Raw genomic sequence first — 25,327 nt, 5'->3', positions numbered from 1 at the left:
ACGAGCAGTGCTTGTTGTGGTCCCGGTGACTGCGGTGCCCCCGGTGTCTCTCCCAGCATGTGCCGTGAGAGTGAGTAACACGCCTGGCATGTGTAATCCCATCGTGTCCCCACGGTGTCCCTAGAGATGTCCCTGAGGAATGCCGGGTGCCCCAGGTGCCCTCAGTACTAACCATTGCCTTGTCTGCGTTTGTGCCCAGGTCATACACCAGCCCTGGCTTGTGCTCCTAACAAAGACGTGGCTGACTGCCTGGCACTCATTTTGGCTACCATGATGCCTTTTTCTCCCTCCAGTTCAGTGACGGCTTTCAACTTCGCTTGTTTTAAAAAAGACAATTTGGGCAGGACGCACCTCTGCGATGGCTCCACTGTGGGCACCATTAACTCTTATGATAAGCCCTTGAGTAATAACATAGGAACAGAGGATGGGTACAATGAAAATGATTCGGATTCTGAAACATTTTGACTCATTGGTATTCGAAAAATTATTGTTTCATTTTAGCTTTAATTTTTGTCTTTTTAAACAGCTTAAATCCCACGGTTGTATTCTTAACTATTATTCTTGACAAGTAGTTATTGAAAGATTTGTAGTGCTGATGAGAATCAAGCCTTTAAATAACAAAATTAGAGGGATTTACTGGAACATATTCCTATTAGAGTTCTGCAGCTTTTCAGTTTCCTGATGTTTTCTTTAGGCCCAAAGTGCCCCTGTGGAAAGTCTCTACCTCTTATTTTAAGTAGAAAAGTAGAAAATGCCTTTTTTCTTTTTGACAGCACAAATAAACAGGGAACTGTTCGTAAAGAGTTCTTTCATGTTTTAGCTGCACCTTTAGTGCACAATCCTATTTCCAGCATAACCTTCACAAATTCGAGCATCACCCCTTTCCTATGTTTGTCTGTTTCAAGCTTCCAGGGGCTCTGTTAATTAGATAATTTTTTTACATGAACCAAAGGTAAAGTTGTAATCTTAAAACTGCCTGTATTACTTTTCTACAGGAAATGAAACCTTTTACATTCTGCCTGTATTAAGCACTTAAACGTACAGAAGGCACTTTTTACAGTTCTTAGTTGCAGTACACAATTAGAAAAATGTAGTTGTTAACTCTGAAGGCCAAATTCTGCTCATCCCACCATATTTTCCCATGAACATCACTTCTGTAAAATGCTGATCACTTGGCCCTTATTTTTTTTCAATTCAGCACAAATGTTTATTTGCACTACAGAATTAGGGTCATTAGATGTTTCTGTCACCTGAGCCATTAATCATGAATCCAGTACCAGTAAAAAAAGGGGAGAGCAGGAGAAATCATGTGTAGACAAAGGTGTATGTAAAAGTTTCTAATGATTTGCCAACTTAAATGGCGCTTTTTTCCTTTTCTATGGTTAAATAATTTATTTTTACTGTTAACAGTATTGAATTTTAAAATACTTTTGCCAGTTTTTGGATTAACTGGCAAAGGTAAAGCAATGAAAGCGTATCACCAAAAGTTGAAATACCAAACACCAGAAACATAGCAGTGTACTGTGTAGGGGACCAGAGACAGATGCTAAAAAAGCCTTTTGTCACCAGCTTTTAAAGCAGTGTCAACTTTGTGAATATGTTTACTCCTTCTGCCAAAGTTTCTAGGTCAAATGGACCCCGACCTTCCTCTGCAACAGATGTACAAAAGGAAGAATGAGACTTTGTAAACAAAAACAAAAATACAAACAAAAAACTATCATGAACTAACCAGCCGTACCAAGAGGACCAAAATGCTTCAGTAATTCAGTTGAAGACTTTGCTACTTTTATTTTTTTTGTTCAAATGTGAGTGACATAATGAAGTAGTTTTTTCTAAATGATAAAAATATAAACTTTTGAGGTAAAATAGTCTTGGGTGAATTTTACATTTTATGACACCAGTTTCAAGTTGACATTTTTAACTGATGATGTGTTGACCACAGGTGGGTTTTTTCCCCAGACTTTAGAATATGTTCATATACTTTTAATGTAAATGTGTTTCTATTTATTTGAGATGAAACAAATGCCCAGGAAAAATCACTATGGCTTGTTCTTCTAGTTAGCATTCATGCATACTGAAATGAAATGTGAATCTGGCAAGACTGAGGGCCTGAGGAGCAAAAAGGAAGGGTGGATGCACACCAGGAGAGTGCCCATCTTGTATGGAATGCCAAGGTCCACTGGCTGTGTTGGGAAAAAGCAGAAAGCAAAACACTTTCCTTTGTTTAAGAGTTTAAGAAGGATGCAGCCCCTTGCCAGACAGGTGAGAAAACCCACACAGCTGTGGCAGAGCATGGAGCCAGGTGTTCTGTTCCTGTCATTCACACTCAGCTTGTCTCAGGCCTGTCTCTGTGCTGGGAGGGTGAGATCAGCTTCCTCGGTGCTCGCTTTTGGCAGAGTAAAGGAAAAGTAAGGATTTGAGGTTTAGTTGCAGTTTTTGGCCCTGTTCTGATAGATTGTTGAAAATCTATTGGCAGATTTCAGTCCTTTAATTAGGAAAAAAAAAATTAAATATTAATTTTATTTTGCCTTACTAAAATTGAGTATTTTTTCCTTGATCGTTAGCAATCTTCCAAAGTTTACAACAAAAAAAAAAAACCTTTTCTCTCTACTCTGTAGTTCCCAAAGTAGAATGACAGAGAATCTGCAACCTCGCTTTTCTCCTCAGAAATAGCACCAAAAAACATTTTAATTGGTTTTTCTCATCATTTTTGCTTTTAAAAGTTGCAGAATAGCAATAACCACCTTACTTAAAACACTGAAAATAAGAGGAGAGAGCAGTTGTTAGAATTTTCAGTGGTGCCTGTTCCAAAATGAATAGTAATCCCAACTTTTGGGTTTTTTTTTATATAGAAGGATGGCATTGAAAACAAACATATGGGAAATAGCTGCCACCTGTCTAACAGCAGCATCAGTATTTTAATCTTATTTTAAGCAGAAATGTAGGCAGGTTCCTTGGCAGGATTACTTGTAAGTCTCACCCTGAAATACAGAAAATTACGTTATCCTACATGACAGTGCTTCATTAAGAGAAAACCAGCCCTTTTTATAAAAAGTTGTTATATTATTTGAAGCAGCCATTTAAAAAGTCTCACTATTTTCACCTGCTGCCCATACAGTTACCAAAACCTTTTTCTAATTGCAATACCTGGTAACACTGGTAATTGTGGAGTGCAACAGCTGCTGCGTCTCAGAAGCAGAGGTGATTTATTTCTGAGTCACGCTGGTCCTTCCAGGAGGCAAATCCAACCTTTAGCCATGAAACCCCACAATGCTGCCAGGATGCAGCCTTCCAAAAAGCACAGGAATGTAGGCTGTGCTCACCTCCAGGGCACTGCACAGGTCGTGTTTGAGGGCGCTGGATTTAGCAGGAAAACTGCCACAAGCAAGACACTGAGAAGTGCTCAGTGTTGGCCTCTCCCACATCTCACGTGAGTTACCAGAATCCCTTTTTTTTGTATGCTAGCGCATCAATCTGTAATTTATCACATGTAGAAATCAATGTGTAGTTTAGGGCAGGTATATAAGCATGCGAGTAATGTTACTCTTGTAAATAATCTCCTTGCCTTTCTGTGGACTCCTTACAAGAGTAACCCTACAGAATCGTTGCACTTAACCCCGGATCCTGCAACTGACACACGTGGGCAGCTTCTGTGTCTGCACCCAGCAGAGGGCACCGGGGCAGGGGCAGCTCCCTGCCCGGGTGTGCTGGCAGGATCGTTTCATCCTGTATTGTAACCACAGCTGCAGGGTGGGCTCCCAGGTCTCTCTCATAAATACTGAGTTACAACCTCCGGACTGCCTGAAATAGCTGTGAAATAGCTCAGGGGATTTCTGTTCATCGCTACTAAAAGGGCACCATAATGTGTTTGGTACTTTTATGCAGTCAACAACTGCCAGGTTATTGAATTAGAACAAACACATGAAATGAATTGTTTATCCATTGTACTGTTGAGAAACTTGGTTATGTATTTGAGGATGATTAAAAAAAAAATTGTGATTTTTATTCTTAGTCATGTAAGAAATATTAGAGTGCCTTTTTATATTTGTGTATAATGGAAATGTTTTGTGAAACTTGTCTTTTTTTTTTTCATTTGAGTGTTATCAAAGCAATATATTACCAGTAAATTTTCATTTCAGACCTTCTTTGAATGTATAAAGTGTTTCTTCTTTTCATATGTTCTACCTGCATTGAAATGAAAATTAATATGCTAAATTTCTATAGGAATAATGTATAATTTTTGCAGTGCTGAAAATGCTTTCTTATTACACAAAAAGTAAACTTAGGTCAGTGTTATAGGAAAGGGCGTTTTAAACTAGTGACAATCTTGAGTGTGTGTATAAAATGTAATTTTATGCATTTCTTATGCAGTGATCTACATATTAAAGCCAATATCTTATGTTTTGTAGGTTTTGTCTTATATTTTATGCTTTAGCATGTGCAATATATCTTTACAAACCATGGTGATACGCATCTGGTGCCAGTGTTATATTTTGCATAACATTTGTAATAAACTATATAAAACATTGTTTGATGGTTTTGGTGGGGTTTTGTCGGTATTGTTTGCTTTTGTAAATTGAAGTTTAAGGACTTGGGTAAATGTCACATATGAAATGAGGAAAAAAAAACTTAATTCATTCAATGACTTGGAATTCAACCTGAATCTTCTCAAGCACAGTTTAGTAACTTTTTAAACTACTGAATGCTGTATTAATGTAATAAAGAACCCTAACTGTAAACTACTATTGCAATGCATTCAGATGGTTATTTTTACAAATAAAAATGGTACAAATACAGTGGAAAACTGAGTAAATTTTGTTTCTTTTGGGGGAGCCGGGGAGGCTTAAGTATTTCGCAGTGAATATGAAAATGCAATTACTTCGTACTTCCCTCATATATAAATACCCTTTGCCCTAGAAAGCTGATTTTGCTTTCTCTGTAGATTCGGGGAAGGTGAGGAACAAAATAAACCACCACAGTAATTTGTTTTTTTCTCAGTCATTAAATATTTAACTGTTTTCCCTGGTGAGCCCCAGCCGCCCTGCTGCTGGCTGGGGCAGCAGTCCCACAGGGACTAAAATGCACCAGACAGCTTCAAGACAGTGATAGTAAGGTGTTAAAAGTAACCCGAATTAAAGCAAACAAACAAAGGGTCCGTGACAAGCGGGTGTGCGGGTTTATTTTCGGCAAGGTGCCGGCTCCGGCGGGGCTGGCTGAGCCCCGGGGCCGGCCCGAGCGCTGCGGGGCCGAGCGGCCGCGCCCCCTCACGGCCCCGGCGCGGCGCCCTCCCCATCATGGCGGACACGCGTCCCCCGCCAGCCGCGACATGGCGGGCGGGCCCCTCGGCCCGGCGGCCGCCCGACCTCCCCAACATGGCGGCCGCCCCCTGGCGCCGGCGGCGGCCAGGTTGAGGCGCCGGCCCGGCCGCCCTCCCGCTCCGCCTCCCGGGCGCGGCGCTCCCGCCCCGCCCCGCCCCGCCGTGCCTGTGTGCGCGGGGAGCAGCGCTCCGCTCCGCGGGGCGCCATGGGGCGGGCGGGCCGCCGGCTGCCCGCGCTGGCAGCGCTCTTCTACGGGGCGCTGGCGGCCCTGGTGCTGCTGGGCGTGCGGGACGTGATGTTCCTCTACGAGGAGAACCGGTGCAGCATGACCTACATGTACGAGTACCCCGAGTACCTGGTGAGTGCGGCGGGGTGTAACAGGTGGGACCTGCCGCTCCCGGGGCGGTGCCGCCCGCCCCGCCGCGGCCGGAGCCCGGAGCCGGGAGCCTGAGGCGCCGCTCCCCCGGGCAGGGAGAGCAGCCTCGCACTCGGGGCTCGCCGCCGTGCTGGAGCGGAGGGCGGTAAATGGGGCACGGGCAGCTGGGCCGGAGCGGGGCCGGGCTGGCAGGACGCGCTGCTGTGCCCCCGTCGTGTGGCGGTGCCCCTCGTGGGGACAGGGCGGTGGCAGAGCCGCCCACCTGTAACCCTGCGGGGCGCTTCGTGCTGCCGCCGTGCAAAACCTGCCCGCGGTCCGAGCTGCCGATGCCTGGAGCTCCGAGCGGCTCTGTGAAACCCAGGATGTTGGGTTTCACACGGGTGTTGGCCGAGAAAGGGGCTGGGCCAGCTCCTGTGCCAGCTTTGGCAGTGCCCAGGAGGCCGAGCCTTGCACTTCATGGCCCTTCTCGCCACTTCTTAGTAGGAAGTAACCAGTGTGTCAAAAAAGGGCAGAACTGAGCTTTGACTATTAGCGTGTCTCTCAAGGTGGTGAACAGTGGTGCAAAGTCCTCTCGGTGAGCACTTTGGAGGTGGCATGTCCCAAAAGGTACACGGGAGAGCTTGTAAATACCTCTGAGGTCCCTCTTGTTTTGCTAACAGCCTTGTAGAAGTCTCTTTGAAAACCTGGGATCAGTTTGAGAGAATTGATATTTTCCACACACTATTCTGGTTTAGTGATGGAAGGATGTACACGCATATTTGTAAGTTCGCTGCTAATGCTGCAGCACGCAGTTGTTAGAAAACTATTTCTCTTTTTGATAGTAGTAAATACTACAGCATTTTCTCTCTTCTTAAAAGCATAACTGGTTGACTTCTGAACATTCATTTTTCATTATGTGAGATCTAATTTACATTGGGAAACATAATAATTTTTCTAAATAACACAGTTCAGAAGCAGGTTGCAAGCTGGCTTGCACAGTAAAGAAGATGAAAAGCAAAACTTCAGTGTCTAAATTCATAATGAAGCAGAAAGTTAATTTTTTGGGTGTCGTAATCTTTATTTCCTAACCTTGATATAGCCATCTTAGCCTACAAAAGAGGAATTAGGTATGGCTATAGGGATTGTTTTGTCAGTGCTGTAGAACAAATTCGTTTAAGCAGTTACAAGTACTTAAATACTGCACAGCAAGTTTTGAGATCTCCTGGCAGCCAGAACCTACTTCAGCTTGAAGCCAACCAACAGAAAGTTACTGGCAAAACCCGTGTGACGGTATTGGCGGGTGCCTGAAACTCTTGTCTGCCACCACATCTTTTGTGTTTACTCATTATGTAAGGGCTTAAACTCGGGCATCTTCAGGCGGGGTGCAAGGCTTAAAGGTGAGCAGTGGTTCCATGCAGGAGATGCAAGTCACAGCTGGCTGTATTGCCCTCTGGAATTTCTGCTTCCTGTGTAATCACTTTTGCCATGCAGAAAACAGTACTTTGGGCTGGGGGGCAGACTGTGAATTCATTTGGGTTTGCTAAGGTATTGTACTTTACAAGTAGCTTTTTATTATTGGTGTCTGCTGTGTGTGTGGTGCTGCCTTTGCTAGGAAACCCCAGGGTGGGAGTTTCGGTGGGAGGTACCTGCGCTTGCTTCTGGATTGGTGTCACGTTACAAAACAAATAACTGCTTGAGCAATTAAACAAGAAGATTAATTTTTTTGTGCCCATCAGGGTGAGTTAGCTCCCAGTCAGCCTAGTAATTGATCATCTTTTTTTGCATGAGTTTTAGAACTGCAGTGTTTGAATTTAACCTGCCCTTGCCCTGTTGAGCTGTACTTGGCAAGAGACTCAGAAGTTAGTAATGAGGATTTCTAATTTCTTACAGAACCAGGGTGAAAAACCAAGCCTGCACTGACGTTGTAAAAAGCTGCTGTAGCTTGCTACAACTGATTGCATTAGCAATGTCTTGGGAATTCACAGTTTAAACCCACTGTCATGGAACATGAATGTCTCTTTTTCTTTGGAGTTATACATTGCCACTTTGTTATAATATTTAAAAACTGTGATTTACCAAAAAATCCCCCAACCCCACGGTATTTTGACAGCACAATTCTCATGGGTTTTGTGGGTTTTTGTGTTTGACAATGCCCCAAGGAAGAACAGCATGTTAATTTTATGTTCTGTAAAAGTTTTTGAAAAGACAATGAACCGGGAAGTTTCTGTGGATGAACAGTTGATTTGATCTGTCAGGAAGTCATATAAGCACATCTTGCTGACACTCTGAGTTTAGTAATGGGAACTGCTGAAAGTTTTTTTCACATAATTTTGAAAGCCTCTCCAAAAGGAGCAGCAGAAAGGAACGAGAATGGGACAGTGAGGTGAGTGAAGCTGGAAAGGCAGGATGATGAAGAAAGGGAAAAGATCAAAGGATGATCTGAAGATAAGCCCTGAATGAAGCTTAAATTTTCTTCTTCTCAGTGAAAGAATTGAACTCAAAGTCTCACACTGTGTTAATGAATCAAGATATTAAAAAAATGTAAATAATATGCACACATAGATACATCTCATAGAATAGATATTTTTAATCTATATTCATAAAAAACATCATTTAAATAGTTTACAAATAACCAATATACCAAAAATTTTGAAGGCCAAGGTGGGAGAAAACAGTCATTAGCTGAGCAGAGATAGACAAGAACAGGGGAAGGGAAGGAGTGTGGGGGCATCGAATTAAAGCTAAATCACCTTTATGGTAGATGCAGCTGAGAGAAAACAATAAATGATTTGAATTAAAGATGCTTCTATTTCAGCGAAGCAATTGAGAGAGACTCTACAGGAGATTTCTGATACAAAACTGAGTTTAGTCTTGACCTTGTTCTGTAAAAATGTTTCCTTAAAATAGAAATTACACCTTAATTCATGTGTCTTTGTATTATTTTTCTCCCAATTGTTACATAGTTGTAACATAAATAATCAAACACTGGAATGAGTGTATTTGCACTCATAAAAATTTTAAAAAATCTGTATCTTAGAAACTCAGAATTATAAACCAACCAGCCTCTATGCAGGTGTTAAACCAAGGTAGTAGTAAACAAGAACGCATTTAATTAAGACAGTGGCGTATGACTCGAAGAGATTGACTTACTGGTGTGAGATTAATCCTCACCTAGCCCTTGGGATCAGAGAGATTTTGTTCTTTTCTCTTTGGGGATCCTAATCCTGTGAATCAGATGTGTGCTAGGTTAGGGGGTTACTTGTTGTTGACGGACAGCTGACATGGACGTTGGACCTTGAGCTGTTCCAGAGCCAGGCACTTTGTCAGACCACAGACCCAGCTCTGGAGAGGAAACAGAAAAAGCCTCAGGGGACCAGGGGTTTGTTTTTCCTGCTGAGCCGTTTGAGGTGGTAACTGCTGTTGGTTAAACTCCACTGCAGGTGACATCTCTGTAAAACCAGCTGAGAGAATTCCCACCAGAGCTGCAGTTACCCTGAGCTAGCAGGTGGTACCCACATCCCACTGCTCTCCAGGTGTGACTCTTGGATCCTTGTGCTGGGATCCATGGCCTTGGGAAGGGTTCCAGAGCCATTCCAGTGCAGCAGGAATAGTTAGCATCACTCTTGTGCCCCAGTTTCTGCTCTCATCTGCTCCTCTCCTGGGAGAATTGCTGGGGTTTCGACATGCCTTTTTTTTTTTTTTCTTTCCCCCACCTGTGTTATAAGGCTGGATTTACTTTAGGAATGTGCAGCTTTGGTAGATACATAATTGCATTCATTTGTAGTTTGTTTCAAAGCTAATTGTTTAGAGTAACTGGAGCCATTCAGTATGCCCAATAATACTTATTAAACAGTTTGTTTGATATTCCATTTTGAATTAGTTTTTTTTTAAAGCCTAACCCAGTTTTTCATTCTGCATTCTTTAGACTGTAAAGAATATTTTTATGGCTGATTTCTTCAGCCATAAAAATAAAATCACATGTGCCAGATGATTTAAATGGCTGGATAGCCACTGTATTTTCCTGTTTGTAACTCTATAAATAAGGTCCTTGTTTTCTTTTTAACTTTTGCCACAGAAAATAAAATTACCCAAGAAAACAGCCAGACGATACCCAGCATATGAGCTGTATCTCTATGGGGAAGGGAACTATGCTGAAGAAAACAAAAATCTCCTATTGACAGGAATTCCAGTTCTCTTTCTGCCTGGGAATGCTGGCAGTTACAAACAAGGTAAGTGTTTAGCTGAGTTATAGCTTTGATACAAAAAAGCTCTCAGATTTGTGCATTTGGTAGTTTTCTGTTTGAAATAATATCAGACAGAGTCATAATGGTTGATCATATTAGTCTGTTTAATTCCAAACAGTCAAGTTACATGTTTTTTGTTTGAAATCAGTGGAATGGCTAAGCTGTAATATTTCTCTGGAGCAGCAAGGCTTTTGAAAGCCACAAACAGTACAGTTTATGCAGTTCATGCTCTGGCAGCACTGCACCCTTGCTGTACTTTTGATTGCAAACATCTAGTTGGTTTTGATTTGAACCATGTTTAGTGCAGTTAGTGCCAAATAAAACATGACCTGAATTTGATTAGGAGAAACTGAACCATCTGTTGTCTGTGATGTAAAGGAATTACATGCTATAGAAATTCATCTAAGCTTGCCCTCTAGTTTCATTATTCCCTACATCTTTATATTGTGCTGTTTTTTCCTTAACATTGGCTTCCCACTTTACACACAACCTCTTTTGTTTTCCCTGTTACATTTCTAGACTCCAAATGAAAAGCAGTAATCATTTTAAAGCATTTTTAGTTTTCTGAATACCAAAGCTAATGGTACATGAAGTTTTGTGTTTCAATGTTTACTTTGGTACCTGCTATTCCTTCCAGTCTGGGTTTGTCAGACTGTTATTTTTGTTCCCTAAAATGTGCTTTGAAACAGTAAATAACACTCTCATGGTGTTAGAAAATGGATGTGTGTGGGGGGGAAAACCAGCATGGTCTGAGCCCTGATTTCTTACTGTGATAATTTTTCCTTATATTAGCACTAAACTTGATGATTAAATTACCTGATTTCAGAGAACCTTTAGAGAGCTGGAGTTTTTTGATAATGTACTTGCTTAGCTTATAACAGTGTAAAATATTTTACCAATTAGTACTTTCAGAAAAGCCATAGAGACTTCCAGGCACAATAGCATCTAAAGAAGATTACAAACATAATGATTATGAGAGGTGCCATATGGACTTTAGTGATTGTGCATCAAATATTGCAAATCTGTGAATTAATGCTGTCTCTAAACACAGGGCAGTACATCACTATGCAGGAAATAGAATGGTACTCTCAGGGCATTTTAGGAATCAAAAGGAAATATCTGAAAAACAAACTTACTAGGTGAGTAGAAGTACTACATGCTATAGGAACAATAAATATTTTAGTAATGTTCTTTTTGGAATGGATTTAGGGAGACTGGCAATACATCATCTGTGCATTTTGGAAAACTTTTGTTAAAATTAATTCATATTAATTCTTACTTTGTTCAGAATTTATTGTGAGATGACACAGTTTTATTTTGATGCCTAGAAGAGCAGAGAAGGTGTTGCTATTGTAATTTTCTTAGTTGTTTAAAATATATTCATATTTGTTAAACAATGAAGACAGGGGCTGCTGCTGCCTTTGCTGGCCTTGTTATCTTCATAGAACCATTTAGGTTGGAAAGGGCCTTTAACATCATGGAATGCCAGCATTAATCCAGCCAAGCCCACCTCTAAGCCATGTCCCTGAGTGCCACATCTGCACAGGTTTTGAATGACTCCAGGGATGGCAACTCCACCTTGGGCAGCAATGTCTGACCACCCTTTTGGGGAAGAAACATTTCTGAGGATCCAGTATAAATGTCCCCTAGTGCAACTTGAGGCCATTTCCTCTTGTCCTTTCACTTGAAAGAAGAGGCTCACTCACAACCCACCTTCAGGAGTTTTTGATGTGGTTACAGGCATTTTTGAAATATTAATTAATCATCTTTCATGGGCACTAAAATGAAATTTCTAAAATGTACAAAATTCAGACTTTGAGTAAAAGACAATCTGAGAAGGAGGGTTCTGCTCTTCTTTCAACCTGTACTCTAGGAGAATCTTGTTCTTGTGTGCTGGATTTGGGCAGACCTTTATTACCATCATTTGTTATTTTATATAGGCACTTTTGGGACTTTCTCTCTTATTTTTTACTACCATGCCTTGTTATTTGCAGCTGTTATTGTTCCCATCCTGCATTGTCTCCATGGAAACTTGGGGACAATTCTGCACACAAAAGGCTGAATTGAACAGTAGCCAGGGTTAGACAGGTCAGAAGCAAGACCTTGCAAAGTGAACATTTTCTCACTCGAGGTTTTAGGTGGACAAGTGTCCTTTAGAATTTGGTTTTGCAGTCCCCCATACTTATCTTAGTGGTGTTTGGGAATGTTTTCTTAGATGATGGCCTTCAAAGGAGTTTTCTTCTTGATGGCCTTGAAAGGAGTTTTAGGAAATCCTAGCAGTAGCACTGCCTCTACAGTTGGAATCAAGGATGCCTTCTTCTCTGGTGGCACTAAGAAGGTGCAAATGAGATGAGAAAAGCAGCCCTAAGGTGGAGGAACATGATCCTTGTATAAATTTGTTCCTGACATAAAATACCTCTGTTGTCAGCAGTAAGCTGAAAAGAAATTGTTTGGTTTAGAATGTCTTTTATAAATGACTTGAGGTGAACAATGGATTTAATGTATTTGTTTCCTAATTGATTATGTATTTCAGTGTTTTTCTGCTAAAGTGATGCTAAGCAATGACTGTTGGACTAATTGCTGTGATTTCTTTTTCTAGTACGTTCTCTTGGCTCCATTGCACTTAGAAAAGCAGAAGATGTTGACTTCAAGTATCATTTTAATTTCTTCAGTGTCAACTTTAATGAGGAGTTGGTTGCATTGTATGGTGGCAGCCTGCAACGACAGACCAAGTTTGTGCATGAGTGCATCAAAGTAATCCTTAAGCTGTACAAGGTAAGTAGTGCCACGTGCTGAGTAGTGCACTTCCCTTTGGGAATGGAATTCTGGGCTGCCCTTCCTGCTGCAAAACTGAGGAGTAGGGGAGGGAGACTTTTTGAAGGTGATAATAATGCAATAGAGCATTACTTTAACGCATTTTTAGTATGTGACAATCCCAGAGTTTTGAGGAGGTTCTGTGTTGTGTTTCCAAATAACTACTTCTGTGCACAATGGATGTCTTTTTCTAGTAGAGATGTAAATATTTGTAGTTTACTAAAATATTCCTATAGCATTGCCTTACATCAAGTTTTCTCTGGGAAAGTTCTTTGATGTCCTCTGTTCCTAAAAACTTCAGAAATTAAAATCAGCTTAAGTTTACTAAGCTTACACAGGCTACACAGTATTTCCTTTTGAGCTGGATAATTCATATTAAGCACATTTTCATGAGATAGCCAGGACATTTTTATTGAATTTGTGAGCTTGTTAAGTTGATGCTAATTCATGTTGTCCTTGAAGACCATAAGTTAATTGGAGTGGGGGGGCAATCTACAGCTGATAAGAAAATAAGAACAGTTCAATGTCAGATCTGTTTCTGATGTGTCTGATTGCTCTTTGCTGAAGGATCAGGAATTTGCCCCGAGCAGTGTGGCAATAGTTGGGCATTCCATGGGTGGTCTTGTTGCAAGAGCATTGCTCACTCTGAAGAATTTTAAGCCTGAACTCATAAACCTGCTCATTACACAAGCCACACCTCATGTTGCACCTGTAATGCCTTTGGACAAATATCTTACTGGTGAGTATTGCATTTGTCTAACCACATGGTATTTATTTATTGATCCTCTCAAGCTGTGGTGGGGAGATTGTTGCAAATCAACAGCAAAATGTGCTGCTTTATTTACTGTAATCAATCTGTTCCTTTGTTACTCAGGTAGTTGAGGGTGCCAGGATGCTCAGAGAAAGTCAGGTGTCATATAGAATGGATTATGTGGACTTGAGTTTCTGTGTAATGCCTGGAGCTCTCAATAATCTGTAATTTAATAAGTTGCAGGGCATGTTACTAAATTTGTAAGCTTTCCAGTGAATGACGTATTTTCTTTCTCTTTTTTCTCCTCTTTTGAAACTTGACCTCTGTAATGACCTTTATCTTTATTGGATGAGATAGTGTTAGTTCTGTAAAAGGTGATAAATTTAATGATTTTCATACCCAAAGGTTGTACAAGTGAGAATATAAATATAGATGTAATTACATATTTTAAATATTTACAAAAAAGATCATATCTTCTCTCACCTAAATAAGTGTGGCATAAAAATGAAGTATAATCATTACACGTGTACTATACACTTCCTGAAAAGCTAGATTTGATTAAACTATACTGATTAAATATGTGTTTTGTGGTATTTGTGCTGCTACATGGAGATACTGAGGGAATTGGTGAAGGAAAGGGAACAGACATTAATTTTCATTGTTCTCTGTGACACCCAAGAGGAATGAATTATCTTTAGCTGCTGCATTTGATTTATTGTGCTTGTATTAATTCTCCATCCTACAATTGACTTCAGAGCAATGTTTAATCCTTACTGACTGTTTCTGGACTTCAAGTAAATCTGTGTCTGTCCTTCAAATAAACGTGTGGATTGCTACTCTAACAATATATGTGCTCAGCTGATAAAGAAAATGTATCTTTCCTAACTGCTACCTCTTTGGGTTAAAACAATAATTTTCCTCTCTTACATGAATCAAAAGTGATAATCAGAGCTCAAATGTCTCCTAGGGGGCTTACAGAAACTCTTAGTTAATGTTTATATAGCTCTTTTTTTTTATATCAAATAGCCTTATGGGAAAATGATGATTGATTTTAATATATTTTATAGATTTTTATACAGCTGTAAACAATCATTGGATTCTAAAGGCCCAAGATTTAAGAAATTTAACTACCCTTTCTGTGGCGGGAGGATTCAGAGATTACCAAGTTCGTTCAGGACTGGCTTTTCTACCAAGATTGAGTCAACATGACAGTGCCTTATCTGTTGTGGTAAAAAAGCAAACTGTTTTTTTTTTTTGGTTTTGCATGGAACTGTGTTAGATAGTTATTAATGTAATGCATGTATCAGTGCTATATGGGCAGCATAGTGTCAATAAATATGAAAATACTGCATGTTCAAACACTAGATGGATACTGTATGGTTATAGAATCAAGAATAGTTGATGTAGTCTAAATGAGCCATTCACTGGAGGAATATGTGTGGCACTGATTGGAATCATCTATAACTTGGTACTGTTTCTTCTTACCACCTGCTTGCACTTCTTCAGTTCCAGAACTCGGGTTTTATTTCCCTGTGTTTTTGCAAGAGATGTGTATGTGGAGAAAGGCGAATGTGTAGTATAGAAGTAGAATGTTCTATTATAAAAGAGAGCTCTGGCATAGCACCTTCTTTTTGTATTTGTTGTTTTTCAAAGAATTTAGGAATTGAAAGGATGTAGAGGATCATCAAGTCAAATTTTCTGCTTTTTGAGGCATCTGTGCTTTCAAAATTAATCAAGGGTCATCAGGAAGTAGTTAGGTTTGTTGTTCCATCCCCTCTCCATCAACTTGTTCCCTACATGGACAGTGGAGAGTCTGGAAAACACAAGGAAGAGGAAAACTTGTAATTTCCAACTTCCATTTACTGCAGAAGCCAGTTTTTAAATGCCTTTCTTCTGACATCTGCTTAAAATGCTATATGAAATAGCTGCCATTCCCTTGGTGTTTACCTCCCTGTGTGTTGTACAGAAAGCTGTCTATAAATAGGCTCAGCTCAGATCCTGCTAGGCTAAGAGGATTAACTCTGCATTCCCTTTGTCCTAGTAACCCTTCTCTGCATCTGCTCTACTTTCATTTCTCTTGAGTGTTGGTGACCAGAATTTTGCATGAGATTTCCTGAGTAGTGGTACCAGTTCTTTCTGGTTTTTGTTTGGTTTGTTTTGGAGGTTGTCTTGTGGTTGCTATTGTTCAGTTTGGTTTTTATTTCCCAATGATGCATTAATAGTTCATAGTTTATTTGATTCATGTTGAGCAATAGATTGATGAGCTCCATTTGTGGGAGGTTTTTTAGAAAGTGTTAGTCCCTAAAATGTAATATATGAAATCCATTTAAAGCAAGTAATAGCTTCAGACTGACCAGCCTTTCTTTGTGGTGCTCTGATGGTTCTTGCTGTTGAGGATGCCCTTGGTTTCTCAAGAACAGCTTTCATTGGCGTGCTGCTATTCTCATGTGCCAGGATCAGGTATTAAAATAGTAAGATTAGTCATAGAAGCAGTCTTTGAAGAAATTTTTGGTAAGTTTCCTCCTCTCCATTTTCTGCCCTTTCACCCCTGGTCTCTGCTATCTAACACAGATAGTTTTGTAATTTTGTTTTATCATTTCCATCTTGCACGTGCCTCAGTGCTTGCAAGATGGGTGACTGAAGAAGTCATTCTGCTGCACCCTAAGCTCAGAAACTCTTAAGATAAGGGCTGTTCTTTTTAATAATTGTGCAAATATGTTTAAATGAGGGGAAAATTTTCCATATAATTTTAGAATTGAGTACTAACAAAAGCTTAATGGTTTTCTTCCCCCAAACAGAGCTCAGCTGTGCCTAGAGCTTGGGCCTCAACTGACCATCTCTCCATAGTGTGGTAAGAGAATGGAACAAAGGTTCATTGACTCACTGTGCATAGCTCTCTTCTCCACTGTTAGCACTTTCTACCATAATTTACCTTCATTTTATTATTATGGTGAAGTCTCTTCTGACCAATTTTAACACCCTGGATCTTACCTTTCTAGATTTAATTTTCCTTATTCTGTCTTCTAGGTGCAAAGAACTGATCCTGGCTACCATTAGAGCTTTTTTTGATCTCATAGATGAAAACACAAGGCAGGTCTGTATATGTGATCTCTGTATCTTTACCCATCAGACTTTCTTCTTCCATCCCAGAATGTTTAATCAGGAGAGATATCTCCCTCTTTCACAGAAAGCTCTTTCTTGATTATTCTACGTCACACTGAGAAGTTCCCATTTTGTACCAGTAACTGAGAAATCCCTTTGTGTTGTTTAACCAAAGAGTCAGAAATAAAGTGTTAGCTCAGTTTTCATTATTGACTGCTTGATGCTTTATAGCTGAGCTGTGGGCTGAACATTTCTTCCACAAAGCAGCAGGTTCAGTTGACCTTGCACCAGGATAAACAAATTTTGTTGGATCTGTAGCTGTGAATTTGACCTCTAATGTGTACATAAGTGCAGAGCCCAAGACAGAAGAGGAAGGATTTCAGGTGTTCCTTCTGAGGCTGTTTGGGACAGATTCCTCTAGTTTTTCATGTGTATTTATTTTATTGTGTGATTTTGAGAGTCAAAAAGAGCAGTATAGTTGTTCTGCAGCACTGACTGTGCTAGAGAGTAAAACTTTTCAGAAATCAGTTGAATGGCCACAGTTTTGGAAAGTGGAATAGATAAAAATTAGTCCTGGAAGGCTTATTTGGAAAAAGCAAAACCAAACCAATCAAAAAACCAAAAATCCCAGCCAAAATCCAAACAAAAGTGAATCCCAGTGTGGCAATACAGCTGGATATGAGAGCTCAGATTAGCCTAAATGTGAGAATTTTTCTTAAGCTCTGGCCTGAGTTTCATTTCAGGAAGAATGCATGTGTGCCTATAAAGAAAGTTTAATGGAATGGTTTCCTGGGTTATGAGTAGGTGAGAATATAAAACTCCTGAAAGTTTTGGCTGTGCTCAGTAATGTGTAGATTTTCTGTATTGCAGTGATTGACTGTTGGTGGCACTTCCGAGTATTGCATTCAGAAGAGAAGGGGCTCAATGAGTTCTAACAATCTCTGCTGCCTTCCCCCCACAAAACTGCATTGCTAGCTGTGATCATGAGGTGATCTTAAATCACACACATTGGTAAAAATTGATAATGTGCTTTTGTTTTAGATAACTGAGGATCCAAAGAAGAGAATGTCTGTATTGAATCACCACTTTGTGAGACACCCTGCAAAGATGTATGAGGAAAATCCTGAAGCTTTTACACACCTCACAGGTGAGCAGCAGTTTTCTTTATAATAGGGTTCAGTGATACTGCTTTGTTAATGGTTAATCTTCTCATTAACAGTTTCAGAATACACTTTATCCTCCTTCAGGCAAACTAAAATAATATGCAGGTTATAGGCCTAAGCAATCTGTGTTTATTTGGTTTTGGTATTAAATTGGTTAACAGGGATAGGTGCAAAAATCTGTCACTTTTCTATAGCTCGGACTCTGAGGAGTCATATTTACACCAGGTTGTCCAGTAGGAGATCTCAGAAACTGGGAATTGCTGGATGTCAGAAGAGCAGTCTTATCTGCAGTGGTTGCAAGAGGGATTGGAGGGGGGTTGCAGAGCCATTATGGTGATTTTGTTCTGCTCATGGAAATCCTGAACATTCAGACCTGCTCCATCAATCACTTTTCCCCATGACATGGCAGGGTGAAACACTGAGGGGTTCCTTCTACAGTTCCTTCCTAAGGATGCAGAGTTAAAAGTGAGAGATTTTGACTACATGGAGTCTTAAGGACTAAACACAACTTTTGTAGAGCAAAGCTTTATTTTGCTGAAGTGGGCTGAACTGTTTTACACAAACCATTTTATGTCAGGAATGTTCTCAGTGTAAGACATTGTAGAAGTACCAATGTAGCTTGTACTTTGCTGTCCAGTTTTGGGCACCCTCTTACATGAAAGCATTTATGCATTGGCATCTCTGAAATGAGTGTGGAGCAAAAGACCACCCAAATGGGCAGTTCCTGAGGCATAGGAAATGGGGGAAGGAGGCTGAGTGAACTGAGGAATTTCACCCTGAAGAAAATGCTGAGGGGGATCATGTTGCTGTTTTCAACTTCCTAATGAAGAATTGGAGAGAAGATGAAGTTAGATTTTTGTCAGAGGTTTACAGTGATAGCACAATTAGAAAGCAGAAGGTTTCTACAATTAGGCAGTAGAAATCGAGTTGTAACAAAAGATGTTCTAATTAGGTATTAGGAAAAAATATTTCACCAGGAAGGTAGTCAAACACTAGGACAGGTGCCCAGAGAGGTTGTGAAACTCATATTTTGGGAGGGTTGCCTTTTTTGGGTCAGTTTTTAGCAATAAGAAAAATTTCTTTTAAATTGAATTTCATGTTTCTGTCTTCCTATTCATGGTGACCTCTTGACATTTAGCTGAATTTCTGTCATGAATTTGTTACTCTCCTTAAATGGAAGAAAGATACAACCTCTTTGCATGACAATTGGCATTGTTTGTAATCTGAGGTCTTCATTATTGCCTTACTCTTTTCCCAGGCATATCTTTAAACTGCTCCTGGTTTTTTCTGTGTTACTTTGCTGATGTTCTTCTGCACAAGTTTCTGTATTAGCTTTCTAAAATGCTGACAGGGACAAAGATTGGGGCTGTTCCTAATGTTGCCTCATCATTAATCACTCACCCTGTAATTACATGAATATAATTTGGTTTATTTGTTTTGTTGCCTTTATTTTGTTTCAAGATCCATGGGGTTTTTATTTTGCCATTAGTATTTATTAACAGGATCCTAGGGCTTTATTGTTTCCTGTGTAACTGATGATAACTGTTGCATGTAATTGTAAGTAGTAGCAATCCTCAGTGTTGATTAAAGCACAAAAGGTTTATATCCATATATAGATAGGAAATAAGACCTTGGTGATCAGTAAAATACCAGGTTTTGGATGAAAGGATAATTGTTCCTGCAGTGCAGCATACTGAAATATTTATTTTTAGGAGCTTTCAATTGGATTACAGTCAAAGCCTCAAAATGGACTTACTCAGTTTACAATGTAAGTAATATTTTTCCCCATTGTGTGTTTATATTTTTGTTTGGTTGTTGTGTTGGGGCAGGGGGTTGTGGTTTTTTATTTTAATAATGAGCTTTTGGTTTTGGTTTTTTTTTTAGGATTCTGATGGAAAATATTTCTCATTTCCTCTTGCAAGCCACAGAAAATCATACAGTCATGTTTACTGTGAAAATAGTATGTTGGTGAGAAAATACTTCTTTAATGTCTGGCATTTGTTTATAAAGATGTGATTTTTAATTTCCATTTGCTGCAGTCCTAAGACAATTAATGAGCTGTTGAAATTGCTGACATCCATTTGCAATCACAGCCTAATGCATGTCAGAGGCACTACCTGTTTTAGCATGTCCCACTTAGTATTCAAGATCTGAAACCTTCAGTGCCACCTGAACCTCAGATGTTTTCTTTCCAACTCTCCTGGTTAGCTCTAATTACTGTGTCCTTTGATTTAGTGCAGTTCTGTATCAATGGTTTTGAAGGAAGAAGTTGTTTTTAGTGCTGCTGTGTTTTTGCCATACTTCTAATTTGGGAAAGCTGTTTGTAGGTTTGCTTTCCCATAATAAAATTTAAGTGAGCCTGAAAGGCTGCAGAGATCTTTTACTAAGCAAAGAAAGTGAATGGGAGACAGATGAGCACCATCTCAGTTGTCTCCTATGAAGAGGAAACACCATAATGTGCATTTCTTGTATTTTTAGCTTGAGACACAGATATTCAGCCAAATTTTTTTTCAGTTACTTATACAAGAATGAATTTAATCTCTTGGCAAACTGAAGATGGATAAATACACTTTTCAGAATCACATATTTACATTAGTGGCAAGAAAATTGAGATGCTTTCCTGTTTCATCCTGCCTGTCCCTGTTGCCACTCCTCCCCTCGCAAAGATGGCATTCATACCACCACTGTGAACAGCAGTTGTGTGTGCTTGGTGCTTTTGTAACTTTCTCAGTGGCACCTTCAGTGTTTGCATGTATGTTGTGACCTTAGCTGTGCTTTGACAGGATAACTTTTCCCTTGTTATGGTGTCTGAAACACAGGCCCAGTACAGCTTGAGAGGGGGAGGGAGGTACAAAACAAACAAATGTCTGAGAGCTGCATCATGGTGCTGTTGCTTCAGAACACTTAAATTCTCAAGGGATGGAGCAGTAGAGCATTAAATATCTAAAGTATTCCTCTACTGCTTAAAAGAGTACCTTGAGATGTTCCTTTTAGTTAGAAGAGATTAAACATCGTATGTAAGATGGATATTTTTAAAAGAGAATTTATGAAAGCTTGTTTGCTTAACTTTGTATTTACTCATATAAAGGGTGGCAAATTGAAGTTGTGTAAAATGGTTCCTGGAAACCCCCACCATTCACTCTGAAGCTTCACCTTTCTGTCCTTGCAATTATAATTGCAAGATTGATATCAGTCCTTTAATTATCATCAGTTTTAACCCTTGCATTGTTTGAAGTAATCAGTATTTTGAATATATTTATAAATGCAATCACACCTAGGTAATGGAGTATTTTATGGTATTGACTTTACAGGACACAAGTAGCTGGATTTATGGCTGCATGAACACTAATTCATCAATGTGGTGAGTATGAACAATTCCTGTCCTTTATTCAAATGGGTTTTGTGAGGCTGTGTTTGAATTTAAAGTGTATAAATTATCCTTGGTAGGAAGGGATTGGGAAGTAAAATCATTATTGTAAATAATTCATGCTTTCTATATCACCAGGAAAACAGGAAAGAATAGCTTTTCTTAAAATAGGTGATATTCCTCTTCAGGGAGCTGTGCTTTTGACCTTCATGGCAAGAGCTGGAGAGGGACCTTCCACAAGGGCATGAGGTGGCAGAACAGGGGGTAGTGGCTTTAAACTGGCAGGGCACGTTTAGGTTGGATATTGGGGAGAAGTTGTTCACTGTGAGGGTGTGAGGCACTGGAGCAGCTCCCCCATCGAGGCTGTGGATGTCCCACCCCTAGAGATGTTCCAGGCCAGGCTGGATGGGGTCCTGAGTCACCTGGTCTGGTGCAGGGTGTCCCTGTCCATGGCAGAGCTGTTGGAACTAGATGGGTTTTAATGTCCTTTTCAACCCATTCTGTCATTCTGTTTCTTTAGAACCCTGTGACAAAGACATCAAATGTCACACAGAGCCTTCAGAAGAGTGGAGTAAAGCATCTCTTTCTTTCTTATTTTAAATTTGCTACTGTCATATGAGAAGTATTTAGAAGGACGCGTGGTTTAGTGGTTGTATTTTATGACAGTAGTTACAAAATAGATTTAAAACATTGTCTTAGCTTAAACTTGTAAAATAGACTCAAAGTAAATTCATTCTACCCTTCAAATAAGGGAAAGCTTCCAGGCAAAATTGAACAAGCAAAATTTTTATCTGTTCTGGGGTCACTGAGGTGTACAGGCGGTCTTGCCTCCAGCAGATAGTCAAATGCCACAGTTACTTTTTCCTGATCCAAGAAGTTGGCTGTGACTCCTTTGTGGAACCTTTGATCAGCATGAAGTGATGAAGTTACTTGTTCAGGACTGCTACTTAAACCTCATCTAACAATTGTGGGTTGGCTGTGGACTGTCCTGAAGTCATGAACACTGTTTAGAGAAACAGCAGTATTCTGGTAATCAAAAAATCAAAACCTGGTGACCAAATGGATGTGTTGCAGTTCAGTGTGTGAACACATTTTAGAATTGCTACAAACTCTTTAACAGCTAACAACATTTTTTATTTATATTCTCTATTTTAGGTATTTCCATAGGAAAATCTGTGCTTTTGATTTTTAACAGATGCTAATAAAACTGCATAATATTTCAATGCTAGTACAGTTTTAGCTGATGAAAAGTTTTCTCTTTGTGTCTGAGCTGCCTGGCTAATACATGCTGCAGGTTTTCTGTATGAGAGAGTTGGAGCTTTGCTTGGCTTGGTTTTGCACAAATAAGATTTGCACTATCTGAAATTACTGCAGTTTGATAAATTACTGTGGTAGCAGTGCAGCCAAATTTCTTCTCAATTTAAAATGTTAATTCAGAGAGAGAGAGAAGCTGGTTTATTAATCCACTGCCATAATGCTGGGCCTGCATAATGAATATGCTCATCCTTTAATGTGCATGAATTTTTACAGCCTGGAAGCTGCTGATTTATCCTGGAGAGCTGAGTTACTTCCAACCACCAAGGTAAGTGTGGACCTAACTTGTAGGAGGGAGAGGTGTTTCAGGAGGTCGTTGCAAGTCATAGAGGAAGGAGCTGTTCTGTTTGGAGCATTGGGACAGATTGCATTCCACAGGAGAGGGTACAAGAGGTCAACAACTGGGAACTGGCAAGGGGCAAGCTAAGGGGTGTGTTCATTAATGGCTTTGCTACTTCCTTCTTTCTTTTTCTTTCTTCCTTTCTTTTTAAGGTTGTAATGCTGAAACTCCTGGACTATCCTTCTTTGTCCCACATTGTCATTCAGGTGCCACCTGCAGTTGGCAATAAGGTAAAAAAATACCACATTCAGAAATTCCTTGCTTGGTGTATTCGTAACTTTCAGGGGCTATGACAGGAGGAAAAGGAAGCATATTTAATATGTGCTGAGTTACTTTGAGAAGCCATAGACCCACAGTGTAGTGTGGTTTGAAAGTAGCTTCTGTAAGCTCAGAAACACTTTGATAAAATACCAAACAATAAGGCATGAACAGCACTTGAAACATGTACAAGGCCATGGCTCTCAAATCAGTTCTTAGAGTTCCTGTTGGAGATTCTAATGGTAATCTTCCTTGTTCTTCTTAATCCTCTGACTGTTTTCCTGAATGTTCATACCTTTGAACAGTCAATTCTCTTACCCAGCTTAGCAGAGATTACAGAAAATGGAAGGCAGCACACCTGGGTTCTGGGAAGCATAGGTCAGATAGTTCTGCAAGTTCTTAAGCCACAAATGATGTAGTAGCCTGAGTTGCAGAGTAGCCCGAGTTGTGCAGAGTTTACCAGTTTGACTCTCACAAATGAGATGGATATCTTTGCAGCAAGAGCTCTCAGGATCCCAGTAAGAGGACATTTGGAGGCTTGGTGTGTTACCCATGTGGGTCTGGCAGACCTTTCCAGTTAGTCCTGGAAATGGCAGAGTACTGAATTGGAATTTCCAGTAAGATGGGTCAGAGCTGACATTGCTTTCTGTTACACAAATACAGTCTCTGAGTCTGTGGTATATTAATCCATGAACCAAGAAGTCATTCACAGCACAAGTGTGATGTTCTTCTTTGAGATAGTTGTGACAGAAGCATCTTGCAGTGAAATTAGCAATGCACAATGTTCAATAAGCAAAGATAGAGGAGACATCACTTGGGAAATGTAATTTGGCAAGTACAAAGGCTTTCTAGTTTTGTGCTTTGGTTTAGATCTGTTTTTAATATCCTCAATTGCAGTATACTTTGGGCTGTGAATTCTTCAAAGAGGATTCCAGAACAGTCCAGCTCCCTGTAACACACATTTTTTCATTTGGTAAGTATATCATATTGCTTTTGGAAAAAATGGAAAACTAATATAACTAACCTTTGGATAATAAATTTGCCTAAAAATATCAGGTCAGGAGGTTTTTGGGGGTTGTTTTTCACTGAAGCTAACACTGCTTTTGTTAACAACAAAGAAATAAGAAATGTGGGGGTTTAACAGATATGAAAGTATGTAATTCTCCTGGAAAAGAAATAATCTGAATATGTAGTGACTTCTCAGATAATTGTATCTAATAAGTGAAAATATTGTATCCTTTCCAGGGTTTTCTTCAAGCAAAATTCTCTTAAATTCAACTGGATTACTTTACAATGTACAGCTCCAGCACTTCAGCCAGGTAAGAATTCTACTAAAGTTTTTAAGGTAATGTAACCACTGTTTGTCTGGAGAAAAGTGAGTGAATTCTATTTTTTTGTGTTCTAGATATATCAAGCTTTCAAAATTTATATAGACAGTCACTGCCAGTCACTCAAAGGTAAATAGAAGTCTTCTAAAGTACAAATTTATAAAACAAATTGTTGAAAATTTGTAGGAGCTAAAGTGTTCTCATGCAATAGAGTTTAGCAATGCTGCTATGTGTCTGTGTTCAAATGTGTCTGTTGATATCTCTCACTTCCCCCTTTAAGAAGGATGGATCAACAAAAATGAGGAATTAGGATTTTAATGTTTGTTTTTCTTATTTCCCAGCAAAGGGAAGTTGAATTTCCATTTCAGTTTCAAGATTCTGCCTTATATTGAAAGTGTTTTTTTTGAAACAGGATCCTTTAGCAACACATCCTGTTTAAGCTTATGCAGCTCAACATTCACATTTGTAAAAATCCTAGGCAAATGTGCTTTTCTCAAGAAACAAAGTGATGAATTTCATTAGACTGAGGTTTTGTTTCATATTGTAAAGCAGAACTCTTCTCAAAACTGTTCTTCTTTTAAACATTGATGTCTCACTGTCTTTTTCTGTAACAGCCTGAGTTTAACCGTGTCATTTTTGTTTGCTGCTAACTGCTCTGATCTGCATTGCAGTGTCAATGGCAATGTAACTGCAAGCCCAGAGATTCTGTGTAGTGATCTGTGTGCCACCTTTGTTTTACTGGCCCTGGAGTTTTTAGAGACAGTTGCCACATGTTGTTCGTAGTTAAGTTTATATTTTTTAATGCTGTTCCATTTCAGAAAGAAAACCAAGTGTTTATAGACTTCATATCCCCTGGTCATATGAAGACTCAATAACTGTAGCAAAGTAAGGACTTTAACAATTAATGACTTCTTGATATGTTTTTAAAGAATATTTGCATCGTGTTGTGGTAGTATTTCTGATGTGAGACAGT

The 25,327-nt window shown here is 39.6% G+C and overlaps 2 protein-coding genes across 4 annotated transcripts in view; both read left to right on the top strand.

Annotated features, from left to right (window-relative positions):
• The window catches only part of ANKRD44 (ankyrin repeat domain 44), a 115,666-nt gene extending 111,138 nt beyond the window's left edge, over positions 1–4,528 (top strand). The window contains exon 29 of one of the 2 annotated variants that reach the window (XM_058809190.1): positions 200–4,528. In XM_058809190.1, coding sequence (XP_058665173.1) covers positions 200–465 — 266 coding nt within the window. In that variant the 3' untranslated portion in view covers positions 466–4,528. The remainder of the gene's footprint in view (positions 1–199) is intronic. The other variant, XM_058809191.1, reaches the window with a different exon arrangement.
• A 1,040-nt stretch (positions 4,529–5,568) lies between these two features.
• The window catches only part of PGAP1 (post-GPI attachment to proteins inositol deacylase 1), a 34,611-nt gene continuing 14,852 nt past the window's right edge, over positions 5,569–25,327 (top strand). Inside the window, exons 1-17 of one of the 2 annotated variants that reach the window (XM_058809422.1) lie at positions 5,569–5,676; positions 9,749–9,902; positions 12,517–12,692; positions 13,299–13,470; positions 14,550–14,710; positions 16,281–16,333; positions 16,510–16,576; positions 17,626–17,731; positions 19,460–19,515; positions 19,632–19,715; positions 21,059–21,108; positions 22,645–22,696; positions 22,921–22,998; positions 23,924–23,999; positions 24,272–24,345; positions 24,432–24,483; positions 25,173–25,239. In XM_058809422.1, coding sequence (XP_058665405.1) covers positions 5,614–5,676; positions 9,749–9,902; positions 12,517–12,692; positions 13,299–13,470; positions 14,550–14,710; positions 16,281–16,333; positions 16,510–16,576; positions 17,626–17,731; positions 19,460–19,515; positions 19,632–19,715; positions 21,059–21,108; positions 22,645–22,696; positions 22,921–22,998; positions 23,924–23,999; positions 24,272–24,345; positions 24,432–24,483; positions 25,173–25,239 — 1,541 coding nt within the window. In that variant the 5' untranslated portion in view covers positions 5,569–5,613. The remainder of the gene's footprint in view (positions 5,677–9,748; positions 9,903–12,516; positions 12,693–13,298; positions 13,471–14,549; positions 14,711–16,280; positions 16,334–16,509; positions 16,577–17,625; positions 17,732–19,459; positions 19,516–19,631; positions 19,716–21,058; positions 21,109–22,644; positions 22,697–22,920; positions 22,999–23,923; positions 24,000–24,271; positions 24,346–24,431; positions 24,484–25,172; positions 25,240–25,327) is intronic. The other variant, XM_058809423.1, reaches the window with a different exon arrangement.

The sequence above is a fragment of the Ammospiza caudacuta genome, chromosome 8, assembly GCF_027887145.1.
Source record: "Ammospiza caudacuta isolate bAmmCau1 chromosome 8, bAmmCau1.pri, whole genome shotgun sequence".
In the NCBI taxonomy this organism is placed as follows: domain Eukaryota; kingdom Metazoa; phylum Chordata; class Aves; order Passeriformes; family Passerellidae; genus Ammospiza; species Ammospiza caudacuta.
Note: the sequence above shows the minus strand (reverse complement) of the source record. Positions and strands in the feature narration are given on the sequence as shown.